This window comes from Mchenga conophoros, linkage group LG10 (genome assembly GCF_057382185.1).
Source record: "Mchenga conophoros isolate Kocher_MC1m ecotype Shallow Benthic linkage group LG10, M_conophoros_male_GT1.1, whole genome shotgun sequence".
Classification (NCBI taxonomy): domain Eukaryota; kingdom Metazoa; phylum Chordata; class Actinopteri; order Cichliformes; family Cichlidae; genus Mchenga; species Mchenga conophoros.
The window spans coordinates 2,674,883-2,693,531 of NC_140535.1; the positions used below are offsets into that span (position 1 = coordinate 2,674,883).

An 18,649-nucleotide genomic window follows, 5' to 3' on the forward strand; every position below is an offset into this window, starting at 1 on the left:
TGTAGTGATGGATGCAGACCTAAACTTAGAAAAACACATTAAGACAATAACAAAGTCAGCTTACTATCACCTCAAGAATATATCAAGGATAAAAGATCTGATGTCTCAACAGGACCTGGAAAAACTAGTCCATGCATTCATCTTTAGTAGGCTTGATTACTGTAACAGCATCTTTACAGGTCTACCTAAAAAATCAGTCAGACAACTACAGCTCATTCAGAACTCTGCTGCTCGAGTCCTCACTAAGACCAAAAAAGTGGACCACATCAGTCCAGCTCTGAGGTCTTTACACTGGCTGCCTGTCCGTCAGAGGATAGACTTTAAAGTTCTGATGCTGGCCTATAAAGCTCTGAATGGTTTAGGACCAAAATACATCAATGACCTCCTGACCCAGTATGAACCATCCAGATCCCTCAGGTCATCTGGATCCGGTCTTTTATCAGTTCCCAGAGTCAGAACCAGACACGGAGAAGCTGCATTCAGCTTTTATGCTCCTTATATCTGGAACAAACTCCCAGAAAGCCTCAGATCAGCTGAAACACTCAGTTTATTTAAATCCAGGTTGAAGACTCACCTGTTCTCAGCTGCATTTGAATAAAGCACCAAATCCACACTTTAAGCTTAAATTTCAAAACTTACATTTAACTACTGATTTTATCTACTGTTCTGATTTTATCTGTTTTGATTTTATATACTGTTGTTTGTTTGTTTGTTTGTTTGTTAATTAGTTAGTTCGTTTATTTGCTTGTTTTATTCAATTTTAAATCATGCTTTTTATTTGTTCTTGTTTCTAATGTCTCTGTAAAGCACTTTGAATCACCTTGTTGTTGAATTGTGCTATACAAATAAACTTGCCTTGCCTTGCCTTATGTTAGGAATTTGTTGGTGTTGTTATTTGCAGAATGCTGCTTCTTTCTTTATTGCTCGCTCTTTAACCTGGAGTCAGTCCGTACGGTCTAATTGCCTGGTCAGCATTCAGTAACACCAACAAGAATAGAAAGCTTATTGCTGTTAAGTAACTGAAGATGAACTAATTTAGATTAAACACACATTGCTTGGGCAGCATGAAGGTTACTGCCATTGCCTCATAGCAAGAAGGTCCTAGTTTGAATCTGCTGTCTGACCAGGGCCTTTCTGTGAGGAGTTTTGTGTGTTCTCTCCACGTACTCTGGCTTCTTCCCACTGTCCAATGACATGCAGTTAGTGGGGTTAGGTTAACTGGTGATTCTAAGTAGATAGGTCACATAGGTGTGAATGGTTTCACACAGAAGGGCGTCCCCTGCCTCTTGCCCTTTGGCAGCTGGTATAGGCTTAAGCTCCCCTGCAACCCTGAATTGGATGAGCAGAATAAAGTGGATGGCTAGACATCTTTCTCTAATCTGAATTTGTTCTGAATGAACACAATAACATATGTTTTAGTGCCGTAGATGCTTACAGGTCAGACAGTTTTGGGTAGTGTAATATTATTCCTCGTCCAAACATTTGAAGCTGGCTTTCCTCACGTTTGATATCCCCTTATGAAATTTCTGCAAACCTACTCGGGGTCACTTCTGGTTTGAACAAGTTGAACACGCTGACAGCCACAAAGCTGAGCTCAGCGAGTTATATGCGTTGCATTCTTCACATAACTACACACGCTGCTTAATACATGGGCCAACAGAGAACACCTACAAAACAAACTCAGCTAAAAATAGCCGGTCATTGCTAATAGTTATTTTGAGTGTTTTATTCTGAAACTCCAGAGTGGGTGAAAAAGCAATACTGTAAGTTATTGTCCAACACAAACTTAACTGGATGCTGCGATTGGGCAACAAGAGAAGATTATCTGAAGATGAGACGCATCACCAAGCAACGCATAAGACAGAGTGCTATGTACACAAAGCAGAGACATCACGTTGCAGATATTTAACAGGCTCATTTTCTGGGTCTCTGCAAACATGAGCTTAAAAAAACCCAGAACAATTATATCAGCCAGCCGCAATGTTTCTCTGGTTACAAAAAGCTGAGCCCTTGAGGCATCAGCAGTGGCATGTTAGCTTTAGAGTACGATGAAAAGTTAAAGTGGTCTGAGGAATTAGCCAACAGGCTGGAATTGCAGGTAGCACATCAGCGCCCCTTCTCGCTCATTCATCATCTTGGAGCCTGTGATCCCCCTCAGGGGCAGTTCCCATGGTCTGCGCCAAGCTGAATATGCTCCTCAGCAGAGCTGAGGCATAAAAATAATAATAACACTCCAGGTGAGGCTGCAGATGCAGACACGCCAACTGCGCCTGACATAAGGCTTATAATGCCTGCACACGTGCAGCTGGAGCAGTCGGCAGAGACCCGCCGACTGCGAAACACGACACGAGCTGTCGAGAGAACCTTCTCAGAAAGCACTTCTTGAATTTTGCTTTAGAGGAACAAGACTGCACAAAAGATATGTTGTGGAGGAGAGTGGAATGACTTTGTTGCACAAACACTCGTGTTGATGCTATCAAAGTTTCGTTCCCATTTTGAGTGAACGAGTTAAATCTGTGCTTTCTCTCGCTGCAAAAGATTTAAGAACATGGAGATAAATTGGGCTATTGCACAAACATTACCTTGAAAATTATGCACAATTTAGCTAACCATTAAAGCACGAGGAACTATAGTTTGATCTTACCACGTCTGACTTTTCATGCATGTCGTTTTTATTTGATCTTTTTTCTTACAAAATGCAAAAAGGAAACAAACACCAGGGTCCAACAAAAGATTTTCAGATGTTTAATGGATGTTGCACTGATATGTAACAAGTTGAAGAACACTGAATGCTTTTTTCCTAAAACGCTCGATGAGTCAGTTTTTGTGAATCTATTAAAAATAACTTACAGGCATGCCAGCTGCAGTAATGATCGTGTAAAAGGATTCCAAGAGGACACGGGACACATGCTTGTTACGTACAAAGAAAACAAAAGAAACCAAAATGTGTTTGTTAGGTAAAAAAAAAAAAAGTAAACAACATTTTTAATTCAAACACAAAATGGTATTAATACTTTCTATTTACAGTATGTATTTACAACAATATTACAGTGCTTGTAGGGCACAATTAAAAAAATTAAAAGACTGGAATACTATCCCATGCCTATTTGTGAGGCAGCAGAGGATTAGCATGGAAAAACACCAAACCAAAACAGTCCTGTACAGTGTTTTTGCTCCTGTTAGCAGGGAGCGGAGGCACAGTGTGCACTGATGGATTGTGGGCAGTCTTTGTCACCGTGCTCCGTCAGTTTGAGAATGACAACTTTCCTCTGGAGGTGCCTAGCTTCTGCTGGTGCGGGCTCTTCGGCTGCTGGTTGCACAGAGCTCTCTGTAACTAAGTCCTGGCAGTCCTGCGGCAGCAGCATAGTAATGATGTTCGAGTGTCCGCCCTGCACCGCCAGGTGTAAAGGGCTGAGGCCCTGCTCGTCTGACAGGCTGCCACCGTCTGGACAGTGATTGAGCAGCTCTTTCAGGACTTCACAGTGTCCACCCTCTGCCGCCATGTGGCAGGGCGTGCGTAGGGCGCTGTTAGCTTTGTAGGGGTCTGCCCCTTCTTCTATCAGCATCTTGACTGTGGGCAGGTGGCCCCGCTGGGAGGCTAGGTGGAGGGGAGTGAGTCCGTGGGCGCTCTGAGCATTGATATCTGCCTGGTGTTTGATCAAGAGCCGAGAGGTGCTGGTGTGACCCGTTTCAGCCGCCACATGTAGCGGCGTCTTTGATCCAACTGATGTCATGTGGACGTCGGCTCCCAGCTCAATCAGGATCCGTGCCACTCGATACTGCCCCCTCTGAGAAGCCAGGTGCAGCGGCGTGCGCCCATCTGTCGTTTGACCATCTACGTCGGCGCCGGCTTGCTTAACCAGCAGTTTGACGATGCCCAGATGCCCTTGCCAGGCAGCATAGTGGAGCGGCGTCCAGTTGTCCTTGCCCTTGATCTGAACATCAGCACCACGGCTCAGCAGCACCCTGAACACATTTTCCTGGCCATGCTGGCAGGCCACGTGAGCTGGCGTGCGTCCCTGTCCGTCGGTCTCGTTGATGGCCGCCGCCCGGTCGAGCAACAGGCGCGTGATAGCCTCGTCGCCATTTTGGGCTGCCCAGTGCAAAGCTGTGTATTGGTCCTCGTCTTTGGCATTCACATTGGTGCTGCGCCGGCCGAGCAGAAGCTCTGCCAGTGACTTCAGGTGCTTCTCTGTGGCCAGGTGAAGGGGTGTGGAGCCGCGGCCGTTGGCGAGGTTAGGATTTGCGTTGTTCAGGAGGAGGAATTTGACAGCCTCCTCGTTACCCAAGTTGATGGCATGGTGGAGCAGACTGTCTCCTCCGTCAAGGAGAAGGTCGACATCCTGAGGCTGGAGGATCTTCATCAGCTTGGCAGTGTCTTTGTTCCTGATGGCCTCACACAGTTTTCGTTTCTGGACCTCAGCAGAATCTGAGCAGTAAGGAGGAAAAGTGATAAATAATGATACATTTTTTCGTGTTACTTTATATAATTCACAGGAGAGGTCTTTGATGCACGCTTACCGTATGTGCCTTCTTTCTCAAAAGACAGCGTGATAGAGTCTTGGGATGAGAAGGCAGAATCTGCAGAGGAAATCCCAGACAGTCTCTTGCAGGTGCTCTCTTTGCTGTGACAGCTGTCCTCCTTCACGCGATCAAAGCTCCTAGAGATCCCAGAATCCACCTGGCTCAGAAGCTCAGACAGGCTGTAATCCTTCTCGGGTAACATGGCTGACTTCGGACGCACTGGCTTGTTGTCATTAACCTGTAGAGCAAAAAAGGCAGGTAGGGTAGTGCGGTTTGACACAATGTTACAGTATACAGTGTGTAACACATACGAAATGGGTGTGAAAGTTCACACAGCTGATTTATCTAAACACTACTGATAGGAGCCATCAGTTCCTGTGAACAGGATGTTTGTTTCCAGTCACGTACACAACAGCACACAGAGTTTTAACAATGCCATCAGTCTACATTCCTCGTATGTGATGCAATGATTGGTCAGGATCAAACATAAGAATTATGTCTGGAGCTCTGTAAAGATAAGCCTCTCGTTGTCTGGATGAGTAGTTAAATATTAATGGCAGAACACATCAGCTGAGAGAGACTGAAGTATAGAACCACTGAGAGGGGTCACGTTTTAAATTCAGGCTAAAATGTGTAAGAGAGTACATGGCTATGTCTTAGAAAAAACAAAAAGAACATTGACATGTAGCTTCGTCATGTAAAAGCAGTAAAAGCTTCGCCGTCGTATCGTACCTGGTCACCCGTGAGTGCTTTAGGGGTCATGGGCTCTGGGTCAGATGTTGATAACCTGGGTGATTTGGGTTCCTCCTGAGGTTTAGAGCAGAGCTCCTCGGCTTCAGATGTGATTTCTGGAACAACAACGTCTCAAGGTCAGGTTGCATTAACAGCAGGGATGGGATTATGCAATACAAAAAGGAAGAAGAGCGCCATAGCACTGCCTTTCACACAGCCAGTGAGGGAACAGAGTGTGCAGTTCAAGGGACAAGCTCATTCCTATAGTGCTAACGAGGGTTGACCACTGTTTGTTAGCAGGTAGAGGCACAACCTACCCTGGAAGCTGGGTCTGGCTTCGGGCTTTGTGGCCCAGCATCGCTGCATGAGGGTCAGGAAGCCTGTGCAGGCTGAAGGTCGACATCGTGGCACCGCTCCCAGGTCTGGACGCACCCCTTTCACCACCTTCACCATGATCTGCAGGATATTGTTCTCTCCTGAGGGGCAAAATCATGCAGTACTTCAGTTTCTAAAAGTCCTTTTTGTTTCACTCAAAAAGCACGTGGTCACGTGGTCTGAGTCTGCTATAATGCTTTTTCTGGTAATGACACATAGAACCAGCGTCTATCGTTATGCCATCATCGCTTCTTTATCGTCGCCATCGTCCTCAGAAAGAGAAGTGCGTGGTCTGTTGTTTCCCACGGAAGCACTCCGAGCTCCTCGTCTAGCCAATTCTATCTGAATGTGGGATCAGCCAAGTCAGTGATTCAGAACAAACAGGTGGAGGCTTTACAGCTACTTCACCTCCTATTGTAGCCGTAATACCCTTTGCAGGTGGAGGAGGAAAACGGGAAGGGATGGTAACCAGGCCACTTATCACTTTTTAATTATATCTGGATCAACAGAGGCGGTGCCAGTGCCAACCCAGCTACCTCACCTTGGCACCGGGCTTCAGAAAGTGAACTGCTACCTGATACGCCTGGGAAAAAAACATCGTGCTTGCCAGTCTGGCCCTGTCCACCTGCCTCCTCTGGAATTTACAGAGTAAACACGAACTACAGCTTCTGTGTGCAGAGCCACACACACACACACACACACACACACACACACCTTGAAAGGTGCAACTATTTTTACCTTGTGTTAACTGGAAATTTAGAGAGTCGATTCCAGCAAGTAAAATGATACAACTAGATTGAAAGTCGATTTATTAAGTAGAAGATTGTGTAGAATTGGAGTTTAGAGCTTCTGTTATAAATAAGCAAACTTGTTAATAACTTATTTAGCCAGTTCAGCCATCTCTTGTGGCCAAACTAGAGAAAAAAGTATTTCTATTGAGTACATTTATGGTCCATCTGTCAAGCAGAGCCACTCCAGTGGAAAATGGGGAGACACTAAGTTGAGGGGAAATTTTAAAAAAAGGTTTTCTGATGATAACAACGCTGACCTGTTTTCTCAAACTCATCATGGACCTTTTATTTGTTACTGATTGTTTACAGATGTTACAGAGGTAGGGGAGGCATGCCACACGAACTACTAGACCTGCTGTTCTAGCTAAACTATCAGACTGACATTGGTGATCATAAAAGACACGGTTGGATGGACATCTTGTTGGATGGCTCACCTTGATAGGGTTTCTTCTGTGTGAGAATCCCCCAGATCACGATGGAGAAACTGGAAAACAGGCAAAAATATACATATAAATATATATAAATCTTTCATGGAATAGGTCTGAGATGTCAGGTTGTGCAGCAGAAGACTGTGTAAATAAAGTACATTTACCCTACTCTACAAGTTCTACTTTAGGGAATGAAATTTCCATTTCCACTGTAGGAATAAGTTACTTATTTCCCTTAACAGACAAAGTATCATACCAAATCCATGTGATTAATCTTAGTGTGAGTCAGAGCTTAACTGAACACACAAAATGTCCCAACAACAACAAAAAAACCCTGCGTTCACACAAAAAGCTTGCATGCAAAGTGCATGAAAAAAAAGCCCAACCTGTAAACATCGTGCTTGGTGTCCGACACTCTGTCCTTCTCTATGATGCTCTCAGGAGGAAGGTAGGCAATAGTGCCGCAGAAGCCGTCTCTACTGATGTCATCAGCCCGTGACAAGCCGTTCCAGCGGGCCAGCCCAAAATCAGATATCTGAGACAGAAAGAGATCAGATAAGACCCTCCAACAGAGCAACCCCTCTGCCTTTCTCATGAAACACCACGGCAGTGATGACTAACTTTGCCCGCTGACTATGACAGGCTGCTAAGCTCTTATTATGTGCACTCAGCGGTATGATGAGGGCAACCCAGCCATGTCCCAGCCTGCAGGAGAGGAGAGGCCCTTCAGATTTGTGTTGGGGAGTGCACACCCACACACACATACACACACACAGACAAGGAGATTTAATAGGAGCTAAATTAATCCTGTTGGGACAAGCCCAGGTGAGGTGTTTACATCCAGGTATTAAACACTAGAAATGACGGTTCCCACCCATTACTCTTAGTACAGCTTAGCTGTTTTGGTTGGACAGAGGCTAGGAGACACCTGTAGACAAAAAACATGTGCAGGACTAATTTAAGAATGATGAAGGGGAGCAGAAAAGCACCTCATGACTGGGATTTCTCCTGAAAGTGCCAAACAAACAGTTTTAAAACAAAGAGGGCTGTGGTTTCACTTCATGTCTGAGCTTTCTTCTAGCATTAAAACATGACATCATCACATTTCCATAAACATACTGTAGATTTCCATAGTTGCTTATTCCATTACAAATTACAGAAAGCAAAAGGATCGTGCAAACAACAACAAACACACACCTGGGTCAAAACTACAGATCACAACAAACTGTGTGTGTGTGTTTCCTCCCTTCTAAGCTTCATCACAAACTCTCTACCTTGACGTGATAGTGAGCATCCAGCAGGATGTTGGCCGGCTTCAGGTCCAGATGGAGCAGCGGTGGGTTCATGCAGTGCAGGAAGTTCATTCCCACCGCAGTCTCGTGGATGATGCGAAAGCGGAGCTCCCAGGGCAGCGGCTCATTGGCCAGCAGGGTCTCCAGTGAGCCGGTCTCCATGTACTCCATGACCAGCCCCTGGGGGTCTTCACAGATCCCGTACACAGGCAGGATGTATCGGAACTTGGCTGCCTCCATCTTTTTAGCTTCCTCGAGCAGCTCGGAACGATCCCTGTGTTCAAGGAGGAAAATAAAAATAAAAGATCACGGACTACACAACACTGCATTTTATTGCGTTTCCTGAACCAGGCTCTGTCGCTGAGGGTGACCCAGCAGTTCTTAACAGTGCAAAAAAACATCCACCAGTTTACTGCTGCTTTTCCACTCATCCACTCATCCTGGGGGTTTGGGGGAGGGTGGGGGTGCCGCAGCTGAAATCTGTTTTGAAGTTATTTGGGTGATCGCTTTTTTAAAACAAAGGCTCACACATTCCTCGACTCATGCTTATCTATCAAACCTGCCCTCCCATAAAACATTAACATGATGACTTTGAAGTCACGCTTTGCTCATTAAGCTGCAATAGTTGGTATAACTTTTTGTCCTAACCAAAATTCCTGCACATCACACATCATCCTTACTGAGCTCTTAGCTATGCCAAATATTTATGAACATTAACCTTGAAGGGTGTAGAGGCGTGACCTCTGTATACAACTATAATCCAGGTCTTCCCCGGCTGGTGGTTCTGCTCAAGACAGTCCACCTTGGTCTGCAGAGCATGTGGAGCTCAAACCCAGCTCTTGTTCTCTGCCGCTCAACCTTTGTGCACAGTGCCCCTTATCAGTCTGCCGGGCCTGCTGACATACCTCAAACACAATTGTGTGGGCCATTCATGACCTCACTGCATGCCTTAAGCAAAGGTTGCTTTTAAAATGGAGCCTCTTGATGAGAGAGAGATAAATCACTGTTCATGAGTTTATTTGTAGGAATGTGCTCCAGAGGCAGAGCTGGAGTAGGGCTTCTGTTTTTCTATCATCAACGAAAAGAAATTAGACGAACATAAGAAAGTTCGAAACATAGTTTGTCATTAATTAAAAAATATATATAAAGAAGTGTGTGTCTGGTTATAATAGTTCTTTGTGGCAGTACAAGTGAAGGAGGTACGGATCTCCCCGAATCTGCCTGGTAGGAATAATCAAACATGTCATGGAAGAACGGGCTAGCGCTTGTTTGCGAAGTACTTCATCTAATCCAAAGTGCTGCTCAGCGGCTCTGCTGAACCAAACAATGTCCCTGTTTTAACAGAGAGGCCCGGTAAGACCGGTTCTGCGGCTTCTCGTATTGTCTGTGCCACACAGTGGCAGCCTGCGACACAGGCACACAAAGGTGGCTTTGAGTCCTGGATGTTATGTGTGGCTGAACGACGGTCGCAGTCAAATGACTGTTTATGCGCTCTGCAGATGTTTGAGGGTGATAGTATCTTTGGTTCAGCCTCATCGGATGCTATAAGTCGCACCGCAGGTTTGGGGGGAAGTCGTCACGTCGTCAAAGTTCCTGTTTTGGTCACAGTGACTAGATAAGAAAATCGGACTGTCTTTGTTGCATCAGTGTAGCTGAGGATTGATGTCAGTGATGATTTATATCAATAAACCAACTTTTTTTTTTTTTTAAATGAAGAGGTCTTATCACCAATCAGCAGCTGGGCTAGGCTCCAGCCCCCCTGTGACCCTGAAGTGGATAAGGGGAAGAAAATGGATGAATGGATCTTGTCAGTTAATATTTCTAATGTGTGGCTGATGAAGTCAGTTTGTGTACGCAGAGTTACATGGAAATGGAAACTTCTCTTCTTCCAAAGCTGGTTTGAGGCAGGTCAGCCTCAAACACACTCGAGAAATGTACAGCTCACTAATTTTCCTTTCATTTGTGAGATCCCGGCAGAGCAAACGAGGGATTTATCAGTCTGAAGTATGAAAGAGAATTCTAGATGGTGATGTAACTTGTAGACCATTCTGCCCACCTATTGAAATGTCCACAACACTGTTTATTGGGGAGATCAGCAGTTAAGCTTTCACAGCAGGAAAAGCAAACAGCTCTCAGCACTGTGGAGCTGCCCCAGAGATCAACCTGCATGTCAGTGCTCCCTCCAACACAACTCAGCAGTGTCGAAATATCCAAACATGCCCTCTTGCTTAGCGTTGAGGCACCTTTACAGCCCCCACAGTGTTTCTAGGCTGGCAGAGGATGAGTCACACATTATCTGGTGTTCACTTTCTCATGCCTGCGTCTAGCATTTGCCCAGAGATTTCTTCAAACGATCACGCTGACATAAAAGGACCTGGTTCAGACTGATTTCTACATCCGGAACTTAGAAAGACCAAAAACACAGGAAGCATCTGAACTATGCCAGAGGACAATACTACTTTTTTCATCAACACCAGGAAAAGATGAACACTAAACAGCTGTGACTTACTTATCATCCACATGAAGGCAGGGAGGGCACTTGATAGCCAGCCATGTTTTCCACTGTACATGCCGGACTTTGTATACTTGTCCAAATCCACCTGAGCCTATTTTCTCCCAGCTTCCAAACTCAGAGGAATCAAAGGTCCTTAACAGCCCCATATTCCCGTGTGGAGAATCCGGGATATCCATATCCATGTTGAGAAACCCGCAAGCAGGGTAAACTCCTTTTTCTTCTTTGACTCCAACCACAAAATCAGAGGAAGTGTACACTCACACACCACCTACCTACTTGTGGGCTCTTCCTTGTTTTTCCCCTCGTCTAGCTCAGCACAGCTCCTCCCTCTATTCAGGTGAAAAGGAGGGGCTGGGCCTGTGTTGCTGCACTGTGACATCATACCCTGGTTTTGAAACACAGAGCAGAGATGGAAAAGTTCACTGGAGGAACTTGACAAGCCACACCACACTGCCACCGAAAGGCTTTACACATGTGCTTTCCAAATGTCCTGAAGTCCCACGCTGTCTCATATATGCTCCGAGAAAGCAGGAGAACGGTCTCTGCAACAAAGCCATGAAGTCAGGAAGCTATTTCATAAACACACCTTTGTCCCACCGTGGTCCATTTTACTGCTAAAGCCGCCTGAGGTGGGTTACGTGATATTGACCCAGCGGTTATAGAATGTGTAGACTCATCTTTTGCTCAGCTGAGGGAACAATGTCTTCTGTTACAGCTGTTACAGTTACTACCAGTGACAAAGATCTGTGTTATTTAACATATTTCATTTCCATGCAGGCCTTTAATCTCCACATTCTCTGCTACTCCATACATATGCTTTCAATAATTCATATGTTCATTAAATGCCTTCTGCAGATACACCGCATCGATCTAAGGACGCACGCACACAGGAGTTCTGTTTCATATCTGTTGTGTGCTTAAATTCAAATTGTATTCATTTGGGTTGCCAGTTAATGAGTGTGACACTTTTTCCTGTGTGCACCTGTCCTACAGGTGTGTGTTGGATACTTTTTAAGGTCAAGGTCAGAAATAAAATATCAGCTGTGGAGCTGATAGAGCTACAGCATATCTATTCAAGGACACCTCCTGCACGCAGGCACCAGCTGGTAAATTATTTATTTTTGTGCTATCATAAAAAGAAGATTAGCCTGTTATCTGCGACTGCTCTGTTTTAGAAACGTTCTTAGACTGACTTTGGGTTTTTGAAATCATGGGATTATTTTCTGCGAGGTTGGTTCAGGGAGACATTTTGCCTCGAATCCCAAACACCGGATTATAACGTCTCTCGGATTAAGACCTTTTTGCCCTCGTCCCCATTCTCTGCCCTCCCACCTCTCACAGCAGACGAGTGTCGTTCCTCAGCCTCATTCTGCAGAATGACTCTTCCTGTTTAAAGGGAGTTCTTCCTCACCGCTGTCACCAAGTGCATCCTCATAGGTGACATCTGATTGCTCTCTCTCTCTGATATAGTAGCTTCTTTACTTTACTATATAGAGCACCTTGAGGCAACTGTTGTTGTGGAAAACTAAACAGAATAAACATAACGAGCCCCTTCCTCAAATTATTACCTAAACTATTAGATAATAAACATGATTAAGCTTTTAAGTTAAATATGAAAATGATTGTTGTAGTTGAACTATTCCAAAATTCCCTCTCTTGGACTTTACCAAAACAGTGCTCTTCTGGTGTTCTTCAGCTTGTGTGGGCAACGGTACGCGACTGTAAAAGCATGATTTCTCCAAACATGTGAATTTGTTCTGTGTTGCCGTTTGCTAGTGTCTGACAAACCAACCTCTCTGTTTACCTCTGCTTAAGATGTGATATCACCTCCCTGCACCCCAGAGTTAATGAGAAAACTGGAATGACCAGGTAGGAGGTATAAATATGTTATCTGGGAGGATGCTGGGACAATGAGCAGATCTTAGTGGTATGTGAGGAGCCAGGCGGCCTGCTGGCTCCCATCACTGCAGCAGTTATCAGTGTTCAGCTCCCTGAGGCTCTGCAGAAAGACCGGGGGAGCGGTTACTGTAGAAGGGGAAAGCTGCAGGGCCTTTTGAGTGTGTGTGCACTCTCTCTTGGTCATTAGAATCAAAGACAAACATGTATGAAATGGTATTAAACGTGTCTTTTTACCTGCTTTTATTTATCTGATTAAAACCAAACCAATCAGGACCGTCTTCTGTTAATCACAAACACAACTAAACCTAAACGATCTGCAACAGGGAGCGCGAGGTAGCGCCAACGGTGTAGAAATATAAATGATTGTCTAATTGATATTAAAACATATTAATGACTGCAGTCTAATGGTTTAAGAATGCCACAGAGGAAGTGTCAGCCTGCGACAGCCTGTGTGTGTTGGCATCGTGTTTGCTTCTGACATCTTTCCAGTATGCTTTGTTCTTCCCATCATGCACTTTGTCCCCTCGGGCTGTGCGTGGGCACACATATTACCATAGATGCAGAAGGTGGTGGCGTGTTTATGAATGTTTTAATGAGTGAACACAATGGGTGCAAGGAATTCAAAGTCGTGAGCAGGAAATCAACATCAAGTAGTTGTCAGTGGAACTTTATCGCCATCTACTGGAGGTAGTTTCATATGAACTCATTGAGCTTGGGGATGAGATATGAGACCTCATGTAAATAGAACAAAACAATAGAAAGCAAAGCTGATTCGACCTTTCTAAATACTGGAGAATCTGGGTTTTTTTCTAGAAGCAGGTCAATAATCCTGTACCCACGTCAGCCATGTTTAAACAACATTAAACATCTATGTGCTCGTGATCCAGGTTTATTAAAGTTTACATACTATAGCCTGTAAATTATAACCTTCCCCTCTAACCCTCATCCAACTAATCACACACACACGTGCTTCCTTCTGTATCTAAACATCTTGTCTTACAACCACGTGAAACTCGTACTCTTGAGTGCGAGTGGAATCGGGGCCAATTCACGGTTCAGTATCTTGCCCAAGGATACTTCGACGTGCCGACTGGAAGAGCCAAGGATCAAACCGCCAACTTTCTGACTGGACTGCTCCACCTCCCGAGACACAGCCACCCAATTCGGAGAAGTAGAATGGAAGGAGAGTCTGCTGACAGACATGCTCTTTTAAGATGAAGCTTTTAGCGTTTCTTTTGATAAAGCTTGTAGTTAGGGCTGGTTCCATAAGCCACTCTGCATGTCATTAGCCTTTGTCTCCTGTAGTTTTGTCCTGTTTGAGGTCTCTACACTCCTTCAGTCCCAGGCGGCTGCCTCTCCTCAGATTGTTGCTTAGACTGAGAGGCTGGAAAGTGTGTAAACACTGAGCCAGTAACATGAGTGAGTGCTTGATTGATCTACTAACTACTGACAAAACATTCATATTCCACTGACTCTCAGTTTCTAAATAACAGTGAGTTAGTCTGTAAATCAAGAGTCAGAAAAGCTAAAACTAACCTGACTAACCCTTAACATAAGACCGAGTGTGGTATTTATTTTAAAAAGAACATTTCAGAATCAGAATCGTGTTTATTGGCCAAGTATATGTGCAGACACATACAAGGAATTTGGTTCCGGTGGCTCTCGAGTACATTTAAACTTAACATAGTTCTGTATCACATAATTCTGTAACTCGTATAAGTAACATGGATCTCACCGGGTGTTCCCAGGAAGATTCTGTTGTATATTCAGCAGGAGAAATGTTTCATCACTTATCCAAAGGACTTCTTCAGCCTCTCCAGTGTTAAAAACAGTACATTTGCCTAATGATTGAAACTAGCACCACTGACTAACAATGGGCCTCGAGGTCAGTTTCATGACAAGATGTAAATTCATGTAAATTGTCATGACAATTGATCAACGGCTGCAATCACAGCATTGCAAGAGGATGAACGATGTCTCCTTAGGTCCCCTCCTCGGTTCAGAGATGCTCGTTCACTTTCTGTGTACTTGTCTCCTCGACTCTCCCGAAACTAAAAACACAAATATTCTCAATAAGTACCTTTATTTACCAATTAGCTAATATCTTTGTCATGATATGGTAACTCGTAATCACTTCATACAGTGTAAGCTAACCTTTGCGCACTAACTTTAAGCTGGCGCCACAAAGATAAAACAACAACAACAACAATCGATTTAAATGGTCTTACCTTCAAAAACTTCCTTAACTGGCAGAAATCGGTTTAGTGTGAAGTGAGCTTTATTGGTTCCCCTTGAACCAGATCTGGAGCATTCGTGTATCCCTGGTTTGATAATAAGTACTTATCATGATCAAGCTGCCTGTTCTCATCAGGCCAAAACCACTTTCAGACTACCAGAAATGTCCTGGTGTTTCCAGTACAGTAGGCTACACTGCTGCATGGAGGCTTTGTCCTCAAGAGAAGGGGAATGTTGCTCTAATTTATTTTAATCCTAAAGAATTTGGCTTAATGTGATTTAAAGAAAAGAAACATCAACCTCAAACAAATGTTGAAGCTGAACCGTTTTACTGTTAATCTCTCACTCAAGAAAAAGTTTTACGGTCTCTTAGCAGCAAATAACGTAATCCTTTGCAGAGGATGTAGAAGGTAAATAAATGATGAACCATTGTCAGTGCAATATTAACGGTGCAGGCCTGCAGAGGGCCAGGAGTGACAAAATGAATTAAATAAATGAATAATTTATTAAATGTTTCGAATGAAATGAATTTAATTCATTTAATTAATTATCAAGTCACACTAAATGCAAATAAGAAAAAATACTATGTGAAGGTAAAAATATTGCTTGGTGATTGCTGACATGCGACAGCACAGAGCCCAGCCTCGGCTCCGGATGATGGGATGGAGGCTGCCGATCCGGAGCCGAGCTCTGGTATCCTGTCCTCACACCGCAGCTCTCACAGGGCTCCTCACAAACCCAAAGCATCTTGAGCAGCGAGGACAAACTTGACTTCATGTGTAGTTAGGTGTAAGCAGAAATGTGTCGATTGCCTGCAGCTTCATGCATATTCAGATGCAGATATTTGTTTCTAGACGACATTTTTAAAAAGTCGTGACTTTTGGCCCTTGAACAGAAAGTAATCCAAGTTTGAAGTCAGTTAAGTTGTTGCTTAAAATGTCTTTTGAATATTAAGAAGAAGGAAGAGAACAGGCTGCATTTCCCTGCTGTCATGCCTTCTTTCATTTTAGTAAACAGTCGCACACACAAGTCTAAAGAATCACGTCTGTGAGGCACCAGTGAACAACCAAAGGCTCTGGGTTGGAGTGATTTTGATGGAAACATTTTCTGCAGCTAATAAAAGACAAAATATTTAAATGATAGTCTTTTGCTGCAACCACCAGTTCCTTAGCAGTGTAACGCACGCACACACACACACACACACACACACACACACACACACACACACACACACACACACACACACACACACATACTCGCTTAAGTCCCGTTTGGGGTCGCATATCTTAACTCCCCCCCTTTGGGGACACCACTTTCTGTATGGTTTAGAAGCAAGCTGGCAACTCAGTTTTACTCCTCCAAGACCACAGAAATAAAAAATCACTTGAGATTTTCATTTTAAGCAACTTTTGTCCAGACAGTATTTTTACCTTCCCATTGGGGACTGGGAATGTTTAATGTCCCCTTTGGGGTCTTCAGCGATACACAGATAAAAAAAACTATATTATGCCACTTTTGGGGACCTTACTTCCATTTGGGGTCTTCGGCGACACACACATACACAAACTATTTTATGCCACTTTTGGGGACCTTACTTCCATTCGGGGTCTTCAGCAATACACACATACACAAGTTATTTTATGTCAGTTTTGGGGACCATACTTCCCTTTTGGGTCTTCAGCAATACACACATACACAAGTTATTTTATGTCAGTTTTGGGGATATTACTTCCCTTAAAGGCAATTCCTTCAAAGTACAATGTAATGTTAACTACCCAATCTAACAATAATCTAAACAATAATTAAGGTCTCTATTTATCTTGAAGAAATCAAAACTATGTCCAATGTCTCGGCCACAGAACAATTTAAATTTTTGACTGCATTTTTTACTACTGTGTTGTTTTGGGAGTTTATATGCACATCATTAATGCAGAGAAACTTGGATAAAAAAAAATCATCTGTAATCTGTACTATTGAGTGTTTGTTACCAGCAAATTGTAAGGCAAGAACTTTGCTTCCAAATATGTTCACTGGGAAGAAGTCCCTGGTCCCCTGTCTTCATCTTGATCCGTTTTCTTATTCTATTGTGTTTTTGTTGGCTCCATACCTGACAGAAGAGACTCAATCTCATTGCTTGAGGAATCTGGATTTTGCAGATCAATTTTTTTTTTACATTTCAGGCATTTCTCATGATGCTGCTTCAGCTTGGTTAGTCTTGAGTAGATAAACATAAGTTAAATAGGCAAACATTAGACAGTTAAACTAGTTTTTATATTCTATTTAAACTAAAAGAAATTTCTAATTTCACCTATGAATTGTTAACACAGATAATTTGAACACAATTACCAAGAGTTCATTTGATTTTCAGAAACTATCCAAACCTATCATAAAAGATTTAATTTAATTATTAATAAACACACTACTTTAACCTACATTAGAAGCAATCAAAATATCCTTTACATCAGGGCACCAATGAGTACAGTATTAAAGATCTGTGAGTGATAAGACAAGCTGTACGATTTTAGAATGGATATCTTAATTTTAGTTTTCACTGATGTTACGAGTAGATTTAACATGAATAACAAATAGACAAGAGACAATTAAAAACTGCCAAAGAAGATGACTCTTATGACTTCCGGGGACATTTCTAACAAAAATGCACTGCATTAACCTGAATGAGGACAATCAAAAGGATATACATAAATGAAATTGAATTGATATAGTACCAGAGTACAGTGATCATTAACTGATCGTCATTAACGATCAGTGACCATTAATGGTTTTGTCACTGATCTCAAGGGTAGATTAATACTAAATACAGAAATATACCTCCATTTAAAAATTGCAAAAACATATGCAACAATAGTTATTGGTATACCTGACTCTTATGACTTTTGGGGACGTTTCTAACACAAAAACACTCCGCTTTAACGTAAATGGGAACATTCAATGGGAAACTTTCCTTAGGGAACTAGTTAATACAATAAACTCTGATTATTAAACATCTGCATATGTTAAGGTATGTGTAACTACTTTTCGGATGGATTTCTTTATCTTAGTCCTCATTCTGATTGGTATTTGTTCCGTATTTTTAAATCTTAGACATAGTGAAGGTTTTTTTTTTTTTAACATAACCCTTGAGTGTGGGGATCACTGATAAATTGTTCTCGAACTTCATGTATGGAGTTATACTGAAAAAGGGACATGACACTATTTTTAAAAAACAATACAAAAACATATCCGACTATAGTCATAGGTATGCCATATACTTATGACTTTTGGGGATGTTTCTAACACAAATACACTCCTCTTTAACCTAAATGGGGACATTCAATGGGAAACTTTCCTTAGGGAACTGGTAAATACAATGAACTCTGATTATTAAACACACGCATATGTTAAGGTATGTGTAACTACTTTTCGGATTGATTTCTTTATCTTAGTCCTCATTCTGATTGGTATTTGTTCTGTATTTTTAAATCTTAGACATAATGAAGGGGTTGTTCTTTTTTTTTAACATAACCCTTGCTTGAGTGTGGGGATCATTGATAAATTGTTTACAGACTTCATGGATAGATTTATACTGAAAAAGGGACATGATACTATTTTTTTAAAAAAATACAAAGCATATCCAACTATAGTCATTAGTATGCCATATGCTTATGACCTTTGGGGACGTTTTTAACACAAATACAATCCGCTTTAACCTAAATGGGGACATTCAATGGGAAACTTTCGTTAGGGAACTGGTTAATACAATGAACTCTGATTATTAAACATCTGCATATATTAAGATATGTGTAATGATTTGGGGGATGGATTGCTTTATCTTAGTCCTCATTCTGATTGGTATTTGTT

At 42.7% G+C, this 18,649-nt stretch overlaps 1 protein-coding gene across 1 annotated transcript; it reads right to left on the reverse strand.

Annotated features, from left to right (window-relative positions):
- Nucleotides 1–2,729: 2,729 nt before the first annotated feature.
- On the reverse strand, nt 2,730–10,946 carry ripk4 (receptor-interacting serine-threonine kinase 4). Its single transcript, XM_085288165.1, has 8 exons — nt 10,652–10,946; nt 8,125–8,416; nt 7,237–7,385; nt 6,857–6,906; nt 5,574–5,732; nt 5,257–5,372; nt 4,522–4,762; nt 2,730–4,429 (listed from the first exon to the last, which is right to left on the reverse strand). Exons 1-8 carry the CDS (start codon nt 10,837–10,839, stop codon nt 3,180–3,182), a joined length of 2,445 nt encoding a protein of 814 aa, XP_085144291.1. The 5' UTR covers nt 10,840–10,946; the 3' UTR covers nt 2,730–3,179.
- Between the last annotated feature and the right edge of the window lie 7,703 nt (nt 10,947–18,649).

Coding starts and splice junctions, on each gene's coding strand:
- ripk4 (XM_085288165.1), bottom strand. CDS start 10,839: ATGGATATGGATATCCCGGATTCTCCACACGGGAATATGGGGCTGTTA. Junction 7,386..8,124: donor ATGCTCACTATCACGTCAAG/GTAGAGAGTTTG, acceptor TTTCTGTCTCAG/ATATCTGATTTTGGGCTGGC. Junction 5,373..5,573: donor AGCCAGACCCAGCTTCCAGG/GTAGGTTGTGCC, acceptor TTGTTGTTCCAG/AAATCACATCTGAAGCCGAG.